A 25,375-nucleotide genomic window follows, 5' to 3' on the forward strand; every position below is an offset into this window, starting at 1 on the left:
GAACCAGTGGAGTGTTCAAGGCAGGTGAAGTATAACAGCACTTGCTGCTGTTTCTGCTCTTCTGGGCTCTTTCCTAAGGAAGTCTAAATATCCCACGTCTCTGGGTTAGCAGTATTTTTCTAATTAAATAGAACTTCAAAGACAAATGCCATTCTCTTAATGCCAAAATTTGTCACACACACGATTTCTTACAATAGGCAGACAGACCAAAGAGAAGAAAGGTTAGCAGCTGCAGCATTCTTTTGGCTCTGTAAACAGCAGAGTGCCTCAACTCCCACTGGCTTTGCAAATGTTAAGAGTATTCAGCAGCTGTACAATTTACTAGAAGTCTGAGACCTAAGCCTGGGAACCTCTCAGGAGTGGCAGTATGTTAAAGACTTGTTACCAGTGTGTGGCTTAAAAATGCTGGGTTTGGACTTTGATCCATTGTCATCCTTGTGTCCCACAGGTATTCAGCTGCTTGACTGGTCTGGTTTACTAACTTCACACAGTCAACCGAAAATCATCTTGGGCACCTCAAACTGTGTTCCTCCTTTTCAATCTTCTTGAATGTATGATGATATATTAAAGCCCAGTTTTTCAAGTGTGCTCTTTTAGCTTTTTTTTTAACCTTCTTTGAGAAGACAATTAGTTTTTCTGACTAATAATGTAGGATCAATGTGCTGTGTTCCACTGTGCTGGTATTCTCCAAAATCTATGCCCTCTAGATGCAGAATTCCTCAACAGGAAGGTGACTTGAGCTTGCTTTTAAACTTGGAACAAAAAAGCAGTCCTGAGGAATACAGGGAATCTGTAATGTCTACAGTAATTTAAAGTAGTCTTCAGAAGACATTTTATAGAGTTGAAAGTCCACAGATTCTCAGAGAAATTATGGAGGACCCAGACTTTTGGGACCTGTGAACTTAATTGTATTTTTCCTAGCCATTTGATCTCTTTCATGTATCTGATGTGCCTTGACCATGATAATTTTGTTTTGTGTTTAGAGCTCTGCTGAAGAGTGAGCTGAGACCTTCCTGTGATGTTCTCTAAGTTTAGGTCTCTCTCCCAGCAAGAAATTGCTATAAACAATTGCAGTTTTTTAATGACTGCAAGTTTCTTTCCATACAGGTGATGCAGATGTACCTCCCTTTCTGTGGGATTGCCATATCCAATGCCCAGCTATTTGCAGCTTCAAGGAAGGAATATGACAGAAGCAGGGTAAGTGCAAAATCATCAACTGGACCAACATCAAACTCTTCTCTTTTGTTCCTGCAGATTCCAGCTGTGCATATGTGCTTGCTAAGCAGACAGTTTTATTTTAAAAATATTATTTTCAAAAGATCCCTGTCTTGACTGAAGCAGCAAGCAGAGTGTGGGAGGGAGATACACTCATAGTGGTAGCTGTTGTTTCCTGTGTCAGTTCCACGTTTTGTGGTGCTGAAACAATTGCATTTGTGGCACAGATGGTGCAGGAGAAAGTGTTACTTAGGCAGAGAATCAAACTCTCATAAAATTCTACTAATCCCAAGTCTTTGCCATCTTGAATTTTTAATATTCAATGTTAATATTATGTGCAAATAATGTGGGTATATCTTTATAAAATTAAGCAAGAAAAAACCCCTATATGTGAAGGGTTTTGGCAGCTTATCTTCATGGAATACACACTCATGATCACTGGTGCTGTGCATGCATTGGGACAGGAGGCTCTGAAGTGAAAATAAGGCTGAGTTCCCCTGTCAGTCCCTTGCCAGAGAGGTCCTTTATTTTTTGAAGAAACAAAATGGTAATTTTAAGAGGTTTTTATTAATGTTTGGCTTCTTTTATATCATCCTCCTGCAATGACAGGAAATTATATCTTTGTTAGCTTGGATCACAGGTCCAAAACTTCAGTAGAAATACCTCTGGTAGTGTTGAACCTTCCCTTCCTTCACAAGGTAGGGGTAACTACAGTAGTCTGGGTCTGTATTTTGAGCTCTGACATTTTTATATTCATGATTTTGATGCTTTCATGTATGGAAACTAATGCTTTTCACTGCTTTGAAAAAAAAAAAAGACCTTTATATTTAAGGATCATGAGCATCTGAGCTTGTCTTCTGTCAGGTCTGACCACAGACTATTATATTTGGGGAAGAGATTTGGAGGAGACTTGGGGGGAAAAATGGATTGTCTGCCTAAGATTTTTTGGTGTTTTTTTGGTTGGTTGGGATCTTTGGGGTTTTTTGTGGGGGGTTTTTTGATATTCAAATAAAATAATTGGTTGACTGCAGAGACTTAAATTTTGCTGCAGGTTTCCACACTGAGGAGTCAGCATTTAATCTTGTGAGGGAGATAATCAGCAGAAAAGTGTTAGGGTTGTTCCCACTCTTCATTAGAAAATGGTAAATTCTGCTAAATTGAGTTGGAGATTCTTTGTTTCTTGCTGCTGCTTCAGCCCTGCAAAAAGTAACAAATACTGCTGTTGGACAGCTATGTGGCAGCCTGTACATGATTGTATTTCTGACCTGTTGGTGGTGGCTAACTTTGCTGGTCCATGGCTGAAGTTGGTTGGCAAGTACCAAGTGGTGCACATACTGTGCCTTCCCTATTAAGCCAGACCTGAATGGTGGTAACTTCCAGCAACTGTGACCAACACTTTGCTGATGACCACTATGTCAGAAGAGCTAAGACCACTACAGTTTATATGCTTTCCTATAATGGTGTTCTTTAGTGCCAGTGCCCTAAATGAGATTAAACATAAGAACAACTATTGCTTCTTTCATTCTTCAGATACCCCCACTTCAACTTGGTTGCCATGAACTTTATTTGAATGAAGATTTCAATGGATCAGTCATATAAAATCCATCCCAGATATGATGCCTCAATTGTAATGCTCCATGTATTTATTAATTCTACAACCAATACAAGAGTTTTCTGTCCTTGTATACAGGCTCTGCTGGAAGTAGTGAATGACCTCTTTGAGGAACAGACTGACTTAGAGAAAATAGTGAAGAAAATTATGCATCGGGCCCAGACCCTCCTGAAGTGTGAGCGGTGCTCGGTGCTACTTCTGGAAGATATTGAATCACCAGTAAGTGTAGCTCATATCATATGTGAGCACAGCTCAGCAGGTATTCCTCAGTGTGTTGTTCCCAAATGGAAGTTAGGTACACGTTGAAACTTCACCAACACCCCTGTTGTGTCCTATCCCAGTAGGATATTAGTGATAGCAGTAAGTTTTCACATTGAGCAGGGGAAATGGAAATCCAGCTTTTAGAATTACTGAAGTATTTTTGGTTTCTTGCAATTACTCTGTCTACTTGACCAATTAATAATTATTTCATTGCAAAGCTCTGTTGAACAGATGGATATAAACTGTGTGAAAGTATTTGACAATTTTGACAGGGGCTTTCATTGGGACTTTGCAGTGTGATATTCATAAAGTATGAAAGCCTTTTTAAAAATGTCTGAAGTTTTTATGAGTGTTGTTATTAGCAATAAATTAAGTGGCTGCCTTTATATTGCTACTCCCTCCAGTGTTTTCAGGCTATTCAATTAAAGCTACCCTCCTTTCTACTGATTTGAGATGTAGTTGAATGATAAAACATTGTTTGTAATATCTTTTTTTTCTAACCAATTATTATTTTTTTATTCACTGACTCTGCAGTTAATTGTTGCTGGGCTGTGACAAGTTAGAGACAGAATTGTAAATTTGTTTGTATGGCAGAAAAAAATCCCCATTTTTTCCCTGGAGGAAAGATATGATTCACATTTCATTTCAGATAATAAAAATTAGGAACTTTCATTGGAGTATGCCCTAAATTACCAGCTTTCCTAAAAGCAAGATCAAGTATATTCTCTACCATAGAATTTTAATGTTTCTAGTTCATTTTCTCTTTCTGGATTCCCCTAGCCACTCCCCCTCCCCAATTTTATAATTACAAGATATATTTCTACTGCATTCTTACGAAATGTCACTGTGTTTATAAGCATAACACGATTTTTTTTTTTTTTTTTTCACAGAAATGTCCATTGTGTTAGGAATTGTGGGTGGCAGTTCATTTTTCTGATCTTGGTACTATTTCTGCCTTAGAGCTTAGAGGAGCTTTTCCCAAAGTACAGGCAATGAGTTCTTACTCCTCTAGACAAAATTGTGAAATATGGACAAAAACCTTAAATTTTTTCTAAATTATCATAAATCTTAGGTTAATTTGGAGTAGGAGAATAGCATCTTGCCACCCACTTGGTAATTTTTGTAAGTGGCAAAACAGTTATTTTCCTGACTTTCTCCTGCTTGGAGGGTTAACATATGTAACAAAATATACCTCCTCAGAGTAACTCAATGTCTAGCCATGCCTAAAATATTGACATTTGTACATTGTGCAGAGAAGTTTTATGATTCAGAACCAAAGTGAAGATGGGGACACATCCAAAAACACAGCTCTGTGCTGTGTCACTTTTAGCCACTCCTAAGATGTTTCATTATGTGCTTCTGATGCACATGTTCAAGTGTGATTGGTTGTAGTTAGTAATGCAAAGCTGCCATTCTGTTTATTTTCCTATATTTAAAAAGTGAAGCTTGAGTAAAGCTCCATAATTCATGTCCTGAAAGCCTTAAAGGGAAGAATATACTCTTGTGGAAAACACTTTTCTGCAGGAATCTAATCATTTGATTTGATATTGATTTTTAGGGAACTGTGCACAGTGTGTGTTATAAACATGAATTCTCCATTGAAAGAATGCAGATTTGTATTTTTATCCTAAGACTATTGGATAAAAATACTGTTTAAATAGAGGAACCTTACATTACTGTTTTTTTAGATGTTTATTCATCTTAATAACAATCTTAAGTTATTTCTTTTGTGACAGGTGGTGAAATTCACAAAATCCTTTGAATTGTTATCTCCAAAATGCAGTGCTGATACTGACAACAGGTTAGTGATTGCATGTCCCATGGTTATGGATAACTTCATTCTTTACATAGTTTTAAAGCTTGCTTGGTCAAGATTTCATTTTCTTATGGAACTTTGTGTAGATTTGATTAAAGAGTGTGAGCCAATGTTTTTTACTCAGGCAAGACTCCTGCTTGCTTCAAATGGAGACTTGTTTCATAAATACATGTGCCTATATTTTTTTTCTATATGTATGTTTGTGTGTGTATATATGCAGTGATATTGTGTCAGTGTCTCACGTAAGAAACCAGGGGAAAACTGACTTTTCATGGTTGAACTCATTGATAACATGCAGATGTTGTTTTCCATGATTAATATTGAAGTAAAAATTGCAAAATTATTTTAGATTGTGTATCTCTTACAAAATTCCTCTGTACAGTTGCGTTGAGAGGTTTTCAGTAAGATTTTAATTTTGCTGTTGTCAAATTGGAAAGCCTGGAAACCACAGAGCATATGTATTTCCTAGAAACTGTGTTCCTGTGACTAAATCTTGTTTGGGAGCCCAGTCGAAATGGAAGTATATGTTTTGCTTAGTAGGATCTGTAAACATTTATAAAGGGCCAATTTTAAGTAATAAATGAAAGCTTCTTGTTCATGTGGGGTTGTTATATCAACCCCTACAATGTTACACCACTGGTAGCAGTTCACATAAACTGTCCTATTTACCAAATGAGGGGATGAGGATTCAGGGCTGTTGTGAGAACATTTCTTCCATCTTTCAGGGCTCAGTGTTTATCACACAGGTTTTATGCAGATTAATTCATACTGATTCTGAAGGAGAATTTTCCATATCAAATGGCTGTCATGGTGATAAACCTTTTCATGGATTGATTTTGCAGCATTAGAAAAATAGGTAGTGTTAGAAAATTTCTAAGATGTGCAAACTGACAGCAGAGTCCAAGGCCACACAGAAATATGGGTAGAAACTATCTCCCCTCCATATCCTGGTTTGGGAAGGGTGAAGCAAATCAAAAATAGCCAATAGAAAATAGGAAGATTCAAATGTTAATAAATATTCTGTTGATTCATCTGGAAATCACAAGTTACTGCTTTTGACAAAGAGTTTCAGAGTAGCAGTTGGTCTTTCCTAGGGGGTGAAAATACATTTCTTTTATTCAGGGACAGGAGTATGAATCAAGGAATGTGGTTGTTATTCCTGTTTTTCTCAAACTTGATTTGTAGCCAGATTAGTCAAAACAATGTAGAGTGGTGTCAAGATAACCAAGCTGGCTCATTTCTTGTTACCATAGTTATATTAGCATGTTGCCACAAAGCAGTTTGTAGTAGCCTGCTCTGCATGTAGTCAAGTCAAGATTATTTTAACTTTAGTCCAAGACATGAATAAACACATGCAACCTGGTAGCTAGTCTTTAAAAAATTCATAAAGGCATATTTCTGTGCGTATTAACATGAAGATGTATTGCTTTTTCTTTGAATTTTTTCCTGTGGAGAGTGAAGTTGCTTTTACAAAGACCAAGGTTAGAGTAGCAGATATGATGTCACATTTGGATCTCGCACAGGCACAGCTTGAGTTATTGGCACTATTGTGGAAAAATAAAGGTTATTTAGGATACAGAACAATGCCGCGAGCCCTTGACATTTGAGCATTTTTCTAGTGAGTTTTGCCCTTTTCATTCTACATTCTGCAGCTGTAAGTGATGTGACATCATGAGACTTTTCATGTGGGAAAAAAAAGGCAAGATGATTTTCTTCATTGTTACAGCAGTTAAAATAATTTATTTGAAATTTTAGTTGAAACATTAAGAAAATGTGGCTGAGAACAGTTCTCATTAGAAGTTTTATCTAAATGAGGAAGAAGGTCCTAAAACAATATGACCTTCATGCCCTAATATACTTTCTCATACAGTTTTAGAAAAAGTTGGTTTGTCTTTTACCCTCCTTATATCTGCTTGATAACTATTTAATCCCTAAATATTATAATAAATACTCGTATCTATTTTCTTTGCTGTTGGTTGTAAAGAAATACCTTGCAAGCCCACACTTGCATTTACCTATTGAGTTTGCAATTTTTCATCACATACCCTGATCAAGTTTGTTTATTATCCATACTGGCACACTGATGATCTTGTTTTTCCCAGCAATTTTGTTCTTGAAGTGCAGGTTTGCCAAGACCCCTAAATTTTCTCTCCCTTTGAAAAAGTGTCACATAAATCTTAGATCCATGAGGGCTCAGTTCTGATATGAGCTAGATGAAGAGGAGCCTGATGGACCATGCTGCACACGGCGCCTTGCCTGCACAGAAGCAGTGGTTTTGGCAGATGAGGTTACATTTTAGCTGAGATCACAGTTCTCTAACCTGGGTGCCAGTGGTAGTGCACAGGTCTCCTGCCTCAGCCAGAATATGAATTCTGTGGGTAAAAATATCTGTGCTCCTTCCCACTTGGGCTGGCACAGAGGAAGTGCTGAAATCCCTCAACTGTGTTACTGTCCCTGGGATGATGTGCCTGTCTCCTGGAGGATGGGTGTAGAGCACTTGTTAGGAGTGGACAATACATAATAGAACTCCCTTTTAAAACTTCTTCATTAATTTCATCTTGTTTTCTTTTCTTGAATTCGTTTGCTGCTTAAAATGCTTGACACCCATAATGCAGTCCTGATTTATGTGTCTCACATGATAATGATAATACCATTCAGATAAGTTATGAGCTGGTAACTATGCATTTGAAATTGGATCCTTATTCTTAAAAATTTTTTGCTTCCATAGTATTTGAAATAAATTAAATTATTAATTAAATTTTAAATTATAAATGTGATTTTTTTACTTAGCACAAAACCCCTTATATTTATGTAAAGGTCTCTGTCAAAGTATAAACATAACATTTATTACAGTCATTCAAAGTTCTTATCCCAAATGAAAGTTGATTCCTTTAGATTTCTGTAAGTCATTATTATTTTTATTTATAGTCTTTTAAGCATATTAAGTTTTCTTTCAGATGAGTGATGTAGTTGAATTAGTCTCCAGAAAATCAATGCAGTTAACAAAAATCAATCCTTTCACTTCAAATGAGTCTTGCAAGAATTTTACTGTGCAGCCTCTTTTCATTCATGAGCATTATTTCACAGCCCCAAGCTATTGTAGTTTTGTCCATAGCTTCTTAATAATTTTTTTCTAAGTAGTATTTCTCAGGTATTAAAAATTTATCAGTTTTCTTCTCAAAACTAAGACAACAGATTTTTTTTTTTGTTTTGTTTTTTTTTTTTTTGTTTTGTTTTGGGGTTTTTTTTTTATCACATGTGAGTAGCCAGACAATGCCAATGTCAAAAACGTGCCTAAAATAAGTCAGAGAGAATTTTCCTGCTGATTAGGTGAGGTATGGGGCGAGGACTTTGAGGTCTGTGTAGACACTGAGTTTTCTGTAGAAGCTGCAGTGGAGTGTGGTGAGTTGAGGCCATAATTCTAGCATCTTATGCTCATTTAGTGAAAGCTCTCTAGCCCCTCAGTAATTGTGGAAGAAGCTCAACCAGGTAAAAAGAAAAGGAAACCTTCGTATCTTGTTTGACTACTTGGATCCACCTGCTGTAATATACTTGCAGTATTGATTTAATACTTATTTAATGATCCCTTCAGATCTGGCATTTCAGATGCCAAAATTTTTAAAAAGTCATTTTGACAGGGAAACTATTAAAAATAAAAATTGAAAACATAACAGATTATTAGATTAATTTAAAAATATTAAAAGTATGAATTTTTAGGTAACTACACAGAAAATATTATTTAGAACTGGTTGCTTTTCATGAGCAGTAAAATTAATCAAATATTTTATCTAGTTGAGACACCAATGCTTTTTTCAGTAGAAAGCTATGTAGAGGAGAGAATTTTTGAAGTACTCTTTCAATAATACCAAATTATTTTTCTGCAGTTAATTTTTGGTAACCTTTAATAATTGCGAATCGTTCTTAATGTGCATTTAAGACATGCTGGGCTTGCAATTAACGTTGACTGTGTTCTTTTCTTCCCTTGTCCTGCATTTTGGTAGTTTCAAAGACAGCATGGAAAAATCATCCTCTTATTCTGACTGGCTAATAAATAATAGCATTGCTGAACTCGTCGCTTCCACAGGTCTCCCAGTGAACATCAGTGATGCCTACCAGGATCCTCGATTTGATGCTGATGTAAGAGATTTTTACAAATGGGATGATATATTACTTTTGAGCATCACAACTAATATAAAAATTTTGGTTTTATATCCAAGTGGCTGTGAGATATGTCAATATTTATTTTGAATTATTTTTTCTATTCAGTAAGTTGTCCTTCTATTGTTGACATGGCTTTATAATGTAAACACAGATCACTGAATTAGCGTATTAATTTAAGCTGTTACTTTGTCCATTATTCTTTTTTTTTCCTATTTGCAAGTGATAACTTCCCCTACCAACTGCCTTGATATTTATGCAAACTGATTTTTATTGCTGATAATTTGTTGGTGTTCAGTGTTAGCAGCACCAGTGTTGTTAGCTGTTGGGGTGACTGGGGCTGTACACAGACAGAGGGTGAACAGAGCTGGTATCCAGACAGACAAATGTTGTTTGTGATCTAACTTAGCCAGCCAACAGTTTAATTTACTCAAATACACACTGGATTGGGTACTTCTTCAAGATACATATCACTCCCAATAAAAGTTGTTTGTGTATCTTAAGGTACTCATCTCCTACTAGAAATGTGTAGCTACAGATAAAAATGTAAGTATACTTAGCATCTAAATAAATGTTAGAGGCATATAGAATAACAAAATCTTCACTGAATTCTAATCCAGCATTACTATGGAGGACTTGGCCAGCAGCCAGACAGCACATTAATCACAGCCTTGGTCAGAAAGCTTCCTAAAATATATTACTACAGTAAGTGTTCTTGGAAGTGTTTCACGTTGAGAGTTTGCTTGGTTCCAATTTTATTCCACGTCATTAAAGGGATTATCTCCCCAACCAGCAGAATTTTTTGAAACAAGGAAAAATAAAAGGGGCCTGCTGTAGAAGTATGAAAGAAAACTGCATGATGTTAATCTGTTCAGAATTGCAAGAAGTACAATTAATGCCTGGGGTGTTTAGATATGCTAACTTGAAGCATGCCAGTCCTTGATGTTTGCAATTATACTTCTTTTATATCATGTCCTGAATAATTCAGCTATTTCTTATTTGTTTCACAGTTAGTCCTTTCCAAGTTAGAGGCACTGCCCAATATATATGTAAAGAAAATTATACAAAGTGCAGTAATAATTTTCTTTTGATGGGTTCCTATGAAAATTTAATTCCTAAATTCAGTTTTTCTACTCAATTATTTCTACAATCAAAAGTAGTAAGAGGAACTTGGTAACCCTTATTACTTAGATAGAATCAAACATACATTTGTAGTTATAAACAGAAATTCTGTTCTCTACTTCTGTTGAAAATCATCTCTTATTTTTTTTATCGGAAAACTTTTTGTTTGCAAATGTTGATGCATAATTTTCAACTCGTTCATTTCAACTCAAGAATTGAATGCAAAACTATTTTGCAGTTCATTTTACAACATATGTCTGAATCAATTATTGCCCCACTCCCCTGGATTTTAGGTGGCACTCCACACTGATTTCAGTGATGAGTTCTGAGTATGTATAAATAGGCATTAATCTAACTAAACCCTGACTTATATCTTTTGCTAGCTGGGAGGTCACAGTGATCCCACCCTGCTTCCCATATATGAGTTACTGCTGGTCTTGTATTTTTCTCCTATTGAAGATTGCCTGTAGCAGTGGCAGCTTTAGTAAGAGACCATCTCCTGATCTTCTGTGAGTGGACTCATTCCACTCTCTAATCTCTATTGAAAAACTCTTTTCTGTTCATTAGATTTCACAGCAATGACACTAAAGAATAAAGCTTATTAATCGTAGAAAATAAAGAATCAGTGAAACTTAAAATAAATTGTGAAGTTGTATACTGTATTAGATAGAAAAAAATAAATGAGGCAGTAAATTGTCATTGGAACAAAAGGACCAATTATCTCAAATCCTGGGTTTGGCTCCAACCTTACATTTTTTGCTAACTTGCACTTTGGCACAATTCCCTAGTTACTCTCACCTTTCTTCTGAAAATGTGTATTTCCTGTAAGAGCTGGGAAAGGTACTTCTTGTTAAGTGAAAGTTATCTCTACTAATCCACTAGTGTAAGTAATCCAGGATTTGTCTGGATGTTACCTCAATTATAGTTTGTCTTCAGTGCCAAATCAGAGTCAAATAGTGTAAGCTTAATGTGGCAAAGGTGCCAATGTTTGTATTTTCTTTGGCAATTTTTACAATAGTGCTTATGACTTTTGGTTACTGCGGATGAAGTTTCAGCAGAATTTTTCTGAGAGCTGATTCATATGGAATGACATTTATAAAGTCATATAACTCCTTGACATTTTTATTACTATGATTTAAAAGGCTGAAAACAGCACCACTAATGGAAGCTCTCGTTTCTGTATTTTAGGCTGACCAAATTTCTGGCTTTCACATAAGATCTGTTCTGTGTGTTCCTATATGGAACAGCACCCACCAAATAATTGGTAAGGCTTTCCTCATGGATACATAACTTTTGTGCTAATGCAAATTTAGTTCTATCTTTTTAATTCTGTGTTCCTTTTTCTTCTTTTTCCCAGCTGAATGTTGTTAAGAAGTTACGGTACCTAGGATGCATGCTAAGTATCCAAGAAGGGATGTTTTGACTTGGATACTGTATGGACTTTTTCAGCTTTCCAGCTGTGTCATTGTTAAGTTATATATTGTACTGAAATTGAATGAGATGAAAATAGAAATTCCAGCCATATTAGTGAAAAATGTTTTATATGAGTTGATGTATTCCTTGGGTACATGGTACATGTACCTTCCTCTTTAGTACATGGTAACTGTTTCTGCAGTCAAGCTAAGTGGTGATTTCCCTCTAGTGATAAACTCTGGACTCAATCAGGGAAGATTTGCTGGCTGGATCAGGACGTGGCAGAGTTTTAGTGGATCTTTGACAGAGTGCTTTGCAGCTATGCTACACCAGCAGTTGGCCCTGTGTTATTACCTGGTTTTGGCACAAAAAGGAGTGCTTGTAAATAACAGATTCCTCTGCTCACTTTCCTCACAAGAACTGATGTCAATGCAATAGAATTTATACTGTCAGGGCAAGAGTCAGGTCTGTGTGTTGGGCTGTCAGGGAGAGCTGAGATCAGCAGAGCATTGCTGAAGGCACTTGGTGTCAGGCAGGATCTTTGAGCTTCTTTAGCAGAGACTATGTGGGAGCTGAGTGTTTTAAAAATACGTCTCGTTGTGAGCTGTGCATTGTCTTCAAGAATGAGAAATAATCTGAACTCTTGATAGCTAATTAGTCTTACAATATTTTTCTAAGGGCTTATTGTAGCTAAGTGAAATAGAAATGTTTGTTGTAGTAGAAATTAGCATTAGTTTGGAAAATGCATCTTCCATTATCTCAGTAAAATATTGAACCAGTCATGATTAAGAAAAGGGTTTATATACCCAGGTGATGCTAAACTAACTAAGATTTTAGGAATGAAGTAATGATTCAGTAAATTGTGTTGGTAACTCCTAATTTTTAGGACAACTTATGTGATTGCTGTTAGCAAAATGATCAAGTTCTTTCTCAGATCTTTAACTTTTTGTGAGAAGCACCGTGAGCAAGTTTTAGATTTGCAGTATTATACTTAGAGAGTAAAAAATGTGAAAGTACTGGTATCAGAATAATCAAATTATTGCACATCTGTGTCTGTTTAATTATTTTCAGAATAAACATTTGCATTTTGCTTTTCAGTTTGAAATATGTGGTTTTCGTTTTACCAATGAATAAAACATTCTGCATTGTGCATTAGTGAATGAAGATTATAATTCATATTAACTCTTTCTAAAGGTGTAGCTCAAGTGTTGAACAGGCTTGATGGGAAATCCTTTGATGATGCTGACCAGCGACTGTTTGAAGTAAGAGGCATTCAGTTCAGCATGAACATACTTTTTCAGTAGCATTTGGTATTTCTCAGTAATCTGCTTCAGTCCACTTCAGGGATGGGAGGAGAATATCTTGTCTATATTTGTGATTTGACATTAATTCTCAGAAATCCTCACTTATAAGGTGGCATCTGACACCTGGAGGCCAGTGACTCACTTGCATTCTTAAAATAACCTGTTTAAATGTGATTATTTCTAGTATTTCAGTGCAATTTCTTTTAATGATTAAGCCAGTATTCATCTTTGAGCTTGTATTATAATTTTCATATTATAGCCATTCATAATTGACTCTCTTTTTTCTCTTTTTAAATTTTAGGCTTTTGTTATTTTTTGTGGCCTGGGTATCAACAACACAATTATGTATGACCAAGTGAAGAAATCCTGGGCAAAACAGTCTGTGGCTCTTGACGTATGTGTACATCTTTGTGAAACCTTTTCTTGCTCCTGACTGTCCCATGTAAAAGAGCATAGCACTGTTGTCTATTTTATATCTGGAGATTTTAAACATAATCATATTAAAAATTATCTTGGTGAGAAAAAAGCCTACAGTTTTGAGGATAGCTTTACAAATTTACATTATTCCTACAACAATAATTAAGAGCTGGTTGAATGAAATTTCAGATCTTTCAAAAAGCATAATGCAAGACTGATTAATCTTAAAACATTGCTCTGAGGAAAGGGAACCATCACTAAGATATTGCTATTGTTTTAAATTTCACATGTGATAAGGGAAGAAAATGATCTAGTTATCCCTGATGTATGCACCTTTTACCTGTGTAACTCCTTTGAATTTCTCCAGTACTAAACATTACAATAAGAACCACAAAAACAACATTGGCCTTTATTTCTTTCTATTAAAAGAAAAATCAAACCCAAATGAATTTCTATAAAGAGGCTTTTTTTTTTTCTTTGCTTTAGGGTTTGAGATATTAATCTGCATAGTGGGGTTGTATCCTGTGATGCACACAAGCCTACTAAGGCTTTCCAAAGTCAATAAGACTGTGGTAGAAATTCTAAGCATAAGTGGCTTTCTTTATTATTTGTATATATCTACCCATGTAGAAGGAAAAGTTAAAAGCTTACCTTTTCAGGCCTCCTGCAAGATCCCTTATACTTTACATGTCATAGTCATGAATTAGTGTAAGTCCTCACGTGTCCCAGATATGACACATCAGAATGAATGCTCCTCCTAGCAAAAAAAAAAAAAAAAAAAAAGCAGTGCTAGATGTCACACAGATATCTAGGGATGAAACTTCACATAGACATTTTTATTTGCTACTGAAAGAAAATATTTTTTTGGCTTAAAATACAGCTTCTTTCCTTGATCTAAAAAGAGACTAGTAACCATATAGCTTACATGTAGAGTATAGATTTGATAAATAGCCATTACTCTTCAATGAATATAGAATTCTTTCTATAAATGGGCAACAGCTCTTAATAATGTTTGCATAAAGTGATGGAAGCTGCAGAAGAAAGAATACTCCATTAGTATTTATGTATTTAGTTATAATGGCAATGAATGGCACTTGAAAATTACACTTATATCAGGTAAAATAAATTAACTTCTTATACATCATAATAAGATTCTTTTCTATATATACTGACACAGGTTTTCATATAGTATTCTGATAAGACTGACTAATAAATAGAAGATAAATAAATGATCAGGAAATGTTGCCATGATTCAAAGGTAAACTAAATACTTCTTTTATACTAAGGACACAAAATTTGTAAATGGTTTAAAGATTAGAATAATAAATACTAAGGAAGACTGTAAAACTCTAGAGGGATATAATGAACACAGATCAATAAGAAGCTTGATGAGAATTTTGGTGTTAAGTGTAATCTGTCGTAGCAGAAGATGCAATTTGACTAATCTTATAAATTTCTGAGAGAAGCTTTAGTGTAGTTTGACAAAAAATAGATACCATCGAGAAAGGACATGATGTATAGTCATACAAAGTAAAATGGGGTATAGAACAAATAAATTTATGTTTTTTAGTTATTATTTTATAGTGCAGGGATGGATTTCTGTTACTGTAACAGGTGGCATCTCTAAAACTGATAAGAGGAAATACATCTTGAGACTTACTGCCATGAGGTGTTGCAAATCAACGCCCTGTGAGACACAGTTTAGGTGTTTGTATGAATAACAGAGGCATTCATAGGTGAAAATTATTTCAAAGTGAGAAGCCTGTATCAAGGCTTTAGCACATCAGCAGGTCAGGTGTTGCAGTGAGTTGGACCTGTCCCTGCTGGGAGTGCTCTGGCTCTGGGAGCTCCCACATGGACCAGCAGCTCATCCTATGCACAGCCAGACCATGGTGGGTCCAGAGCACAGGATGGCTCCTGAGCAGAGCTTGTTCTGTGTTAGTACCAACCCACAAGGATAGAATGTACTACATATGAATGCATGCATACTAAGAGCAGGTTTGCAGTATTTTGTACATTTTATTTGCTGCTGCTATCTGCAGAATAGTATTGAAGAGAATGTCAGACACAGCACAGAGGTGCTGATGTTTGGATGCAGCAGTGTGCCACTAGCATAGGCATTAAAGCTTTTCAGTATAAAAAAGACTTTATTAAAAGTCTATAAATCTAATGTTACTTTTGCATTGAATTCCTTCTCTTTTGATTGTAGAACTTCAGAAGAATACAGGAATCCTTATGATATTAAATTACTTACTGTTCATTATTCCCTATAAAATTCCCTGCAGTATAACTGCCAAATGTATGCCTGATAACATGCAATTAGCTATTACATGCTGTCAATCAAAACTGAATTATCACACAAATGCAAATTAAATTTGCTTTAAACATAATTGATTAGACTGCAGTATAGAGCCCTGATGTTGCTACTTGTCAAGTGTACAAAAATGTTTTTTATCTTTTGTTCTGGGGCAGGTGTTGTCTTATCACGCAACATGTTCGAAGGCAGAAGTTGATAAATTCAAGGTAAGATTTAGGTTTTTAATATACTTATTTCTGAAACTATAACAGTAAATTAATATTTGTCTAGATTATCCAAGAGAAGCTTTATATCATAAGCAGAAAATCTTAATTAAAAATTATTTACAATGGATATATTGCATGTAAGGCTGTTAGGCAGGCAAGGTGGAAAGTTTCTTTCAGAGGATAAGGAGCTGCAGTGGTGGATGCACAGCAGCAAAGTCCCATTGTCCCAGCACCAGCTACTGAACCGTGTGGGTTTGGTGGCCTCCTCAGCAGGAACCATCATGGGAAGTCATACCACATAGGAGATGAGAGAGAGACTAGAGAACAAAAAAGGAACTTATGCTTATAGCATGGAAGCTGCCCTGTGTATACTAGAAAAGTGGAGCATTCACTATCCAGATTGTGCATAGGCTCAAAAGGCTGGAAGGGAAGGTGAGGGATCTTCTAAGTGCCCTTGGAGAATGTGAAAGTGATCTGTTCTGAGTGTAGCATTGGTAGGGACTAATAATTGCATGTTCTCACTGAATACTGCCTTGCCATGGGCTAGAATGTGGGGGGAACAGTGACCTTGACCTTTCATCACTGCCAGCATTCCAGAGCTGCTTTTGTGATAGACTATTTGTCCTTCCCTGCTTGAGGAGGCACTTTGGAAATCTGATGTTTCCCTTGGCTGTAGGGAGGCAATGCTGGTAGAGGGTTCCTGAAAGCTGTTTGGGAGGCTCTCATGGTGGGTATCACTGTTGGTCTCCTGAACACACAGTGCATCAGAGACTGTAGTGAGGTCTGGGAAAGACATCTTGTTGTGATTCCACATTGCTGGCATTCCCTGCTCTGGAGCCCTGTCATCTGTCTGGCTAAAAAAAGCTGTTGGGTGGTTATTTTGAAACTTGGTTGTCAGGCTTTTTGCCTGCCTTTTGCACCACAGGGATGGCTGTGGGGAAAGGGGGAACACATGGCTGGCATAGAGCTGATACTGCTGAGTGATCTGGGCTGAGGAAGGGCAGCTCTTGCTAGTTAATTAGTTTGTAGATTATTGCCCAAATGATGGCTGTGCCTGGTATCTGTATCGATACCTGGTGAAAAGAGTGTAATATTCTCCCTCTGCTGTAGTTACTGGTATGATTACCCACATTTGTGTATGCTGAAGATGAGATCACTGAAGGATTGCTGGAATCAGCAAACTTGATCATCCAACACTACAGGAAATACTTTTGTATGCATAGAAAGCTGTATTCAGTGTTTGGCAAAAAAAACAGAACACTGGTGAGAAAGAGAAAGAATGGGATAAAGGAGCATGAATTTTCTGTTTTGTTTTTGTATTTCCATTTACCTTAGAATAAGCATCTGTAATACAGTTTTGACTCTCAGGATTCCACCAGTATCTTTGTATGTACAAGAGGGCCATACATGTTTACTGTCAGCCATTGAAAGACAACTCTCCTTCATAGTCTCTGCAGTTGAAGTAACAGCCTGTTATGTTACCCTTTGGACTCAGATGCTCATGTGATGAGAAGCTATTCTACTTGTTTTCCCAGGTGACTTCATTAATAGATAGACCAGTCTCCAAGTAAGAAATGTCTTTTCATTATCCATTTACCTTGAAGGCATGCAACTATCCATTTAATGACTAATAATAAGGTAAAAGGAAATGAAAAGCATTTATTCATTAATAACTCCGAAAGATACATTTCTTATAAAGAACATAGATGAGAAAATAAGGAACATAACCAATCTATGCTTAAAGTAAGTTAGGCTATTTTTTCAGAAAAATTGTCCCTTTTCTATATATATACCCAGTTGTCTCACTTTCAATTCCTGACAAAATGACTCTCAAGTAGTCTTTGTTAATGCTTTTACACCACTGGATGTAAACAAAACAAAAGAACAAAAACCCAGAGACAACCATCATGTCTAGTGGGCCTGTGACACAGAGCTCACCCCAGAGAGGACCATCCATCTGTGGGATGAAATTGCTCCCATCTCCCTGCTTCCAGCCAGCCTCCCTGCTGAGGTCTCCGGAGGCATCCTGCCCTGAAATCACTGCTCTGTTCCCTGTTTGTTGCATCGTTATATTTTGTATAAGGCCTTTGTTATATTAGGGTCATCTTCTAGACTTGACTGGCTAATAAACCATGCCTCCCTCTGGGGGTGTCTGAGGCTCGAAGTGCCCCCTCTCTCTGTGGTGATTTATTGGCAGGTGTCAGAGCAAACGTCTGCTACGATTTACCTGATGTCCTGGTTCAGTCAGAGCAGAGACACACACGGCAGAAACATCTAAATGAGAGTGATGCCAGGAGATCACTATTGGCTCCTGACTGACACAACACCCGGCAATAAGTCATGACTTTTATACATTTGACATGACAACTTCTCAACATATTATCCCAAACACACTGTAACTGGACTCCAGGATCTTGGAAATAATTACATCCTCTTGTAGTACAAGTCTTTTCTTTCCCTCTTTGCAATCTAATTTTTATAGTCCTCATAAAATGTTCTTCCATTAATTTTTATTTGCTTAGGATCTCAAGAATATTCTGATAAAAAGTGAAAAATTGCAGGTGTACTTGAAGTTTATTTTTCCTCTGGCATTTACCAATGAATTATTTTATTGCATTATAGAAAGCCTAGTAAGAGTAGTTAAATCTGATTTTTAAATTTCATCAATAATTTCTTACTGTAAGCAGATGAATTCACAAACATACAAATTCACAAATATATCTGGTATCTTTTTAAGAATTAAGCATAATGACCAGGTTCTGTAGAATAAATAACATTTATTTCTGTTTCTTATAATCTCATCTAAGAATTAATGAAGAAAACTCTACCTTAATAAGAAAACCTTAAGATATTAAATCTTTCTCTACATGTTTATCTGGGAAAAAGTGTAAACCACTGTTGCTGCTGGAGCTGGAAAAATACAGAGCTAAGATCACAATATGGAACAAAACATGAGGTTATGAAAACGGACTGTGTCATACAATTGGCTTTTAGATGCTTTTAGATTTTTTTTTTTTTTAATTTTCAGGTTTACATTATGATGGCTTAAAAATATTTAAATTAAATATACTGTACATTCATGCAAACTGCACAGTATTCTTTTAGGTTCTCTGTTATGTGCTGCATTGCTGTGATAGGTTGATTTCTGATACCATTCCTTCAGATACAGAATGAAAAATGAAAGTTTACTTTTTATAGGCATTTGCAGGCAAAACAAAAACAAATCACGTTGAGTGCAAATTTCTCTTAGAATGACTGATGTCTTCAGCCTATTCATCACAGTGCTTCTCCTCTCTTGAGGAGCTGAATTCAAACTGAATTTTGGCAGGATAAGCTAAAGTAATGCATCACTGAATAATATCAATATTAATTTTATTTTCAAGAAGTTAGAAATAGCTATGGTTTTAAAAACTGTGGCAAGTCAGTTCTCCCTTGTATTTTAGACTTAAAAGATTATTGTCATTTCCATTGTGTATCAGTGCTAGCACTATAAGCATTTTTGTCATTGGAATAGATAAGCCACTTGAAGTCTGATTAATCTGAGATTGAAGCTATCCTATAGCATTGTCCTGTATTGCCAGGTTTGTTTTTACTGAAATTCAGGTTCTGCAAGCCTAAATATAGTTATGTGTTAGACAAATATAGATACATGAGTAAAGAACACAGAACTGTGTCCAGGACAAGATATTTATAGCAAGAGTTACTGATTTATGAGACAGTAATGAACAAGTCCTGTGACTTAGCAAGCAGCCCCACAAACACACATCACGTTTAAATTTAACCAATGTAGTTTCCAAAGAGAATATGTAAACGCTGTCCTATTATGGGAAATGTACAAGAAGCTATTTTTAAGAAGCAAGCCTAATTGCACAGCTGTCAATGGTATAAGCCAGATCAATATTTAATGACTATGATACATTATTTATAGCCCTGGGAGAGATTCCCTTTTTTAGGTCAAACAGCACACAGGAGAGGTACACAATGGAAAATAATGTATCACCTGCTTTACAGAATCTTCAGTTCAAAATGTAGCATGAATAACATTTTCTGCATTTTTCAGTTTTGTAGCCTGAGGAGTGGCTATTTAAGATCTACCTTCACATAGGGAGGCTTTTGTGTCTTTCTTAAAAACACTCCTTTAACTACAGAATGATGAAAAGAGTTGAACCAAAAAAAAGAAACAACTTTTAAGACAACTTCTGTATATGACAGTGTAAACATCCATGAAAGATGATGGATCTATGTGAATTCAATACTTGGAGTGAGTTATGTATGATTTAACATTTGTTATTCATGCCTTATGCACTCTTAAATGTATGTGTAACGATGGGCAGCACAATGAAAACAAATTAACATTTTGTACTGATTTTATCTTTAGTATTTGAAACAATAGGGAAAGCGTTCCTTGGCTATGTTATTCTCTGCCGTGATGTAATCTTTCCATTTAGAAATACTTTAATTACTTTTATAAGCTTGTAATTAAATAATTTCTAGTATTTTATAGTAATTACTTCATAGTCTTCCTCAGTAATTAAACTTCAGAAAGGTAATCTGGCCTTTGTTTAGGACCATTTATGAAATATTGCCATAGAATATGGGGGGTTATGCATTGCTGCTTTTTTATGGCACTGCTGTGTCCATCAGTTTGGTACCCTGTGTTTCCCAAAAGCCACATCAGGCAGTCCCACTGCAGCACCAGCATTGTGAGCTGTGAGCTGGGCGTGTGAGTGGGGAAACATGGAGCTCCTCACCCGCTGCAGGATTTTCCAGCTTGGCCCCCAGGGCTGCTCACACACACTTTCCTTTGGCTGTCACAGCAGGGTGCAGGCTGGCACTGAGCTTGTCCCTAGTGCTATTCCAGCTGCTCAGGTTCCACTGAGAATAGCAACAAGAGGAAACAAACTAAAGAAAAACTTTGACGGTAACCAGGGTTTAGATGTTAATATTGAATTGTGTTCCCTTTTTCCCTCTGGAGAAAGGTACTTGATCATAAGATGTAAAACACATTTATTTCTCTGCTTTTCCACATCCACTGCCCACATAAGATGAGAACTAAAGCAGTGTGTTAAGAGTTTCATAATTCTTGAAACCAAGGTCTTTATTGTATTACATTATTTTGTACGCTTTGACATGTGCCCATGTCTTCAGTTGTCATGGAAATAAGAAGTCAAGAACACATTACATACACTGAAAATAATAAACAATGATAAAATAAATACTGAGTGTTTATATTCGTTCCTGAAATGTGAGGCTGTCATCTGACTTCAGACAAGTGCTCTGTAGTTCAGTGTTTTTTCAGTTTCAGTGAATAGGGAATGGCATGGAGAAGTGAAGCAGGGAAAGATGTGGAATTTTTTTAATATGCTAAAGCAAAGTATATTTATTCCAGTGTATTTATGCTATGCAGAATAATCTTTGGATATATTTACACTGTAGGTTAAAAAGAAGGGATCTTAAGGGCTATGATTTTTTTTAAAAAAGGTGAAAAATCAACATGTATATTTTAACTGCAGAGTAAAGACACACAGAAACTAGAAATATTATATAATAAATTTCTATTTCCAAGATCAGCTACTTCATAGTTAGACCAGAGCTTATATCTCCTTATTAAATATATTAAAAAGTAATAAACTTTAATCAATTAAAATAACAGAAAATTAAAATATGTGCATGATCAAAACAGTCTTTGTACTAGTTGTTTTAAAAAGCCTTCTTCTCTAAAGTTGATGTAGATTTCAATTGATCTAGATGATTCTAATTATTTATGCTATACCCTAACTAAAAAAAAAAAACATTCCAAGTAGTTGAAAAATATTACTGACTTACTACCTTTAATAGTGGCTGTTTTTCAGTTTCATAGTAATTATGCAACAGTAATACAGTGATACTTAAACAACAGACATTTTCAGCAGAGAAGTAATAAAACAAACACTTAGGATTATTAAGTTGTCCATACTAAAAAAAGCATGCTGCTACTATGCTGCTCTCAGATCCTGGGTGTTTGTTATTCACTTGGAAAATTTTGTATTTCTTGCATCTGTTTCCATATGCAAAACTACAATTGTTCCAGGTCTTGAAAACACTTAGAAAAATAAGTTAGAAAAAGCAATTGTTGGAACACAACATTCCTCCCAAGTGAAGATGAAATGATTTATTACCCATCAGACCTGTTGTCTGTCCTTCAATCTGATCAGTCATCATGCTCCATAAGAATCCCCTGCCACATGGAAACCATCAAGGAATAAACAGAATTCAACATTGCTACACTATTTGGCCAGCAACCATGCAGAAAGTGATAAAGCATGGAATACTTTAAAATTGCCATGCAAGCCAGAGGGATATCTGATGGGTGATTTAAATAGGAAAAAATATTAAGACTTGTCAAATAATAAAGTAGTGTACTTCAGTCAGTGACAGACTTAGGAATTTCTATTTAGAAAGATTTTCAAACAGGGGGAAAAGTTTATCGAGCAAAGACTCATGCACTGGAAATGAGCCAGCATAATTTAAAAAACTGAGGTGAAAGATGGTAATTTAGGAGTTCTTCAATGTGACTTTACCATGGTTCTTTTGCCACCAACGAGGAGCAAATTATTACCCACGCAGCTGATAAGACATCCCTTGGGCTGGCCCTGCATGGGACAGCTCACTCTTCTGAGACCTGCATTCCCAACTGCTCCAGAAAAAACACTGTAGTTTATTTTACCGCATGGAAGAAAGAAATTAACAAAGAAATCTATAAAAATGGCATAATAGTTCACATTTTAAATTATTCCTTATTTATCTGTGCTTGATTTCTTCTGTAGCTCCAACAGGCTGAGAATTATAACCAGGAATTTTCTGGTTAAAAAAATCAAGTTGCTTTGCACCAAACTTTATTAAGATAGAAACTTTCTAGTTAGTATTGGTATTGTCGATGTTAATTTTAAAATTAAGAAATTAATATTATCAGTGTTAATTTTAAAACTAAAATCTTAGTTGTACTGAATTTAAAAACAGTATTTTTTTCCTTAGCATATACCCTACAAATGGAAAAAATATTTTTCTTTGTTTATTTCTTCCTCTCTGCAGTGTTCCAGCTGCAAGCAGTTGTTTGTCATAAATGTTTGCTTGGGTTGATTTTAAATTATTAATGACAATATTTCTACAAGCTTTTTTAAAAACTATTTTACAGCAAGAAATATAAATGTCCCCTGAGGGAAGAAGGCAGTGTCCTTTAAAGGTTTTTGATACTTCCAAAGTGTTGATATTAGAGCTAGAACCTTTTTATAAGTAAAACTCTCCAAAGTGAAGAGAGGGAGATGTTTTTCTGAGATGAGTCTGTTTGGCCACTGGGTGCCATCCTTGCTCCACTTTAAGGCTGGTCGCCAAGCAGCATTTCTGCTAAGCCGTAAAATCCTGAAAAAATGTAATGCCAGTGCAATTTCACACCATCATAATGTTTGTGTGTGTGCATGTGGTGGAATATGTTCCCAGCACCAGGCTACATGTCCTTCTTGCACATCACTGAAAGACTGGAGAGAAATATCCTTATGGTTTCAGCCATGTTATATCCAGCAATTTTTTTTCTTTCATTCCTCCATCAGCTGGTGAGAATGAGGCTGTGAGCATGTGAGTGACCATGCTTCTGTGCTGTATTAATGCAGGCTCTGGAATTACTTGAAATAAAAAAAAAAAAATTCCCTGCATTCACATTTGTTTTCTAGATCAGTCTGGGATATGTGGGCCTGGGTCATCCAAGTAAAATATTATCTATATTATGTACAAAAATATTTGTAATTGCAATTTTGTATGCATTATTTATCACACTGTTTCATTGTCTGCTCAGGGGGTGGTGTCTGCTATTGGTTTAGTCTCTGCAAAATCTCTGGCGAGTAAATATAGTTTCTAAGAGAAATTGTGTCAGTAGTTCTGTGGGTTTAGTCTTTCAAATTTAAACTGCAAACACTTTACGTGTATGATAAATAGACTATAGCACACACACCCCCATCACAATCTGCCTGTGCATACAGCAGCCTGCTGGGTTGCTTCAGCATAGATCACCTACCCCTGCTTTCTCTGCTGCCACACAGCTGTGTGTGTTCTGTCCCTGAAACAATCTCAGGCACACAGAAACCCTGTCCCAAAAATAACCAAAAAATCCACTTCTATGTATGGCCTTCGTAAACTCTACCATTAAGCTGATTCCAGTATCTACTTGTGCTACCTCTACTTTTCCCAAAAAAACCTGTTGCTGTGAGGAGTGGTAAGGAAAAGCTATAAGCAGCATAATATATACATGTATGCAAAACATGAATCAAGAAACAGTGTTTATGTCTGTATTGCAGCCTTTTACCTCACAGTAGTGATACATAAAGCAGCTTTTGTTCAGAGAAAATTTATAAAGCTAGTAGTATGTGGGTGGAAAATAAGGAGCTATAAGATTTAAGTGCCCATTTATTTAGTTTTTTGTTGAAAGAATAGGATCTGCTCGTTTCGGGTTTTGTCAAAAAGCTGGTGCTGAGGCTGGGAGTTGTGTGTGAACCAGAGGTCATGCTGCAGTGCAGGGTGCTTAGGCTTTCTCTGCTGGGGGGCCTTGTGGATGAAGGGGGCAGTGGAGGATGAACATTCTGCTCTGGCCAGAGGAGCTGTGCTCAGTGTTCAGCCTGCCCTGCAGAAGCCTCACATGGGATAAGCCTTGGCTTGTGAAGCTGTAGTGAGATGAACCTCTGGTTTGGGGAGAAAGCTCTTTTGGGCAGCCCTGAGTGCTCCTAGGGAGCGATACATGGTTCAGAATGGGTTCAGATATGTGTTCAGAATAGGATGGATGCATTTCTTTTAAACCTGCCATCAGAACTTGGCAAAAAGTAAGGAGAAAAAGACAAAAACATACTTTAAGGAGAATCATGGGAATGTTTCCACAGGATTCCTGTACACGTTGTAAGGTTGAAGGTGTTGTCAATATTATTTATTGTCCACCTGACAGTATTCTGCTATAGCTGTCACTCTAGCAGGTTTGAAATAGCACTTTCTCCCCAGTGGAGCAGTAACCCACTCATACATTTGCATAACTTTCCCCAGCAGTCACTGTACTGCCAGTCTGATTTGTCACAGCTGCTCAGAAAGGAAATTTCAGTGGCTCCCAGGAAATCCCATCCAGTGCCATTATGCCCCTGTAGCTCCACCATGGCCCTGGGGTGACATGGGACTGGTGGTCCTGCATGTTGGCTTTGGTGCACTGAGAGCTGCTGGAGTGTGCTGGGATCACAAAAATAGTGTGCCATTGTGGCTCTGGTGCAATTTTTGAGGTTCTGGCAGGGGGTTTGTGGCAACCCCTTCAATTTTCACATGCTCTCTTCCACCGTGTGCCCAGCTGAGAGTTGCAGGGCACAGTTTGGGCTGTTTGTCACCAAATGTGTGAGTTCCCCCTATGCCCTCAAATCATGTCCACCCTGAGAAGAACCTGTCCCTGCTCCTTCCACCCTTAATCATGTTTTTTCTCTTCTGATTCTTCAAGGGAGGAGCTAGAACTTTTCCTGCACTTTCTGGGTAGGA

General features: G+C 36.5%; 1 protein-coding gene across 1 annotated transcript in view; it reads left to right on the forward strand.

The window, feature by feature from the left end:
• PDE11A (phosphodiesterase 11A) overlaps nt 1-25,375 on the forward strand; it is a 105,869-nt gene that overhangs the window by 40,331 nt on the left and 40,163 nt on the right. Inside the window, exons 3-10 of the mRNA XM_056495826.1 lie at nt 1,108-1,197; nt 2,906-3,046; nt 4,825-4,889; nt 8,906-9,041; nt 11,373-11,448; nt 12,792-12,859; nt 13,203-13,295; nt 15,791-15,841. Coding sequence (XP_056351801.1) covers nt 1,108-1,197; nt 2,906-3,046; nt 4,825-4,889; nt 8,906-9,041; nt 11,373-11,448; nt 12,792-12,859; nt 13,203-13,295; nt 15,791-15,841 — 720 coding nt within the window. The remainder of the gene's footprint in view (nt 1-1,107; nt 1,198-2,905; nt 3,047-4,824; nt 4,890-8,905; nt 9,042-11,372; nt 11,449-12,791; nt 12,860-13,202; nt 13,296-15,790; nt 15,842-25,375) is intronic.

Source organism: Oenanthe melanoleuca, chromosome 7 (assembly GCF_029582105.1).
Source record: "Oenanthe melanoleuca isolate GR-GAL-2019-014 chromosome 7, OMel1.0, whole genome shotgun sequence".
In the NCBI taxonomy this organism is placed as follows: Eukaryota; Metazoa; Chordata; class Aves; order Passeriformes; family Muscicapidae; genus Oenanthe; species Oenanthe melanoleuca.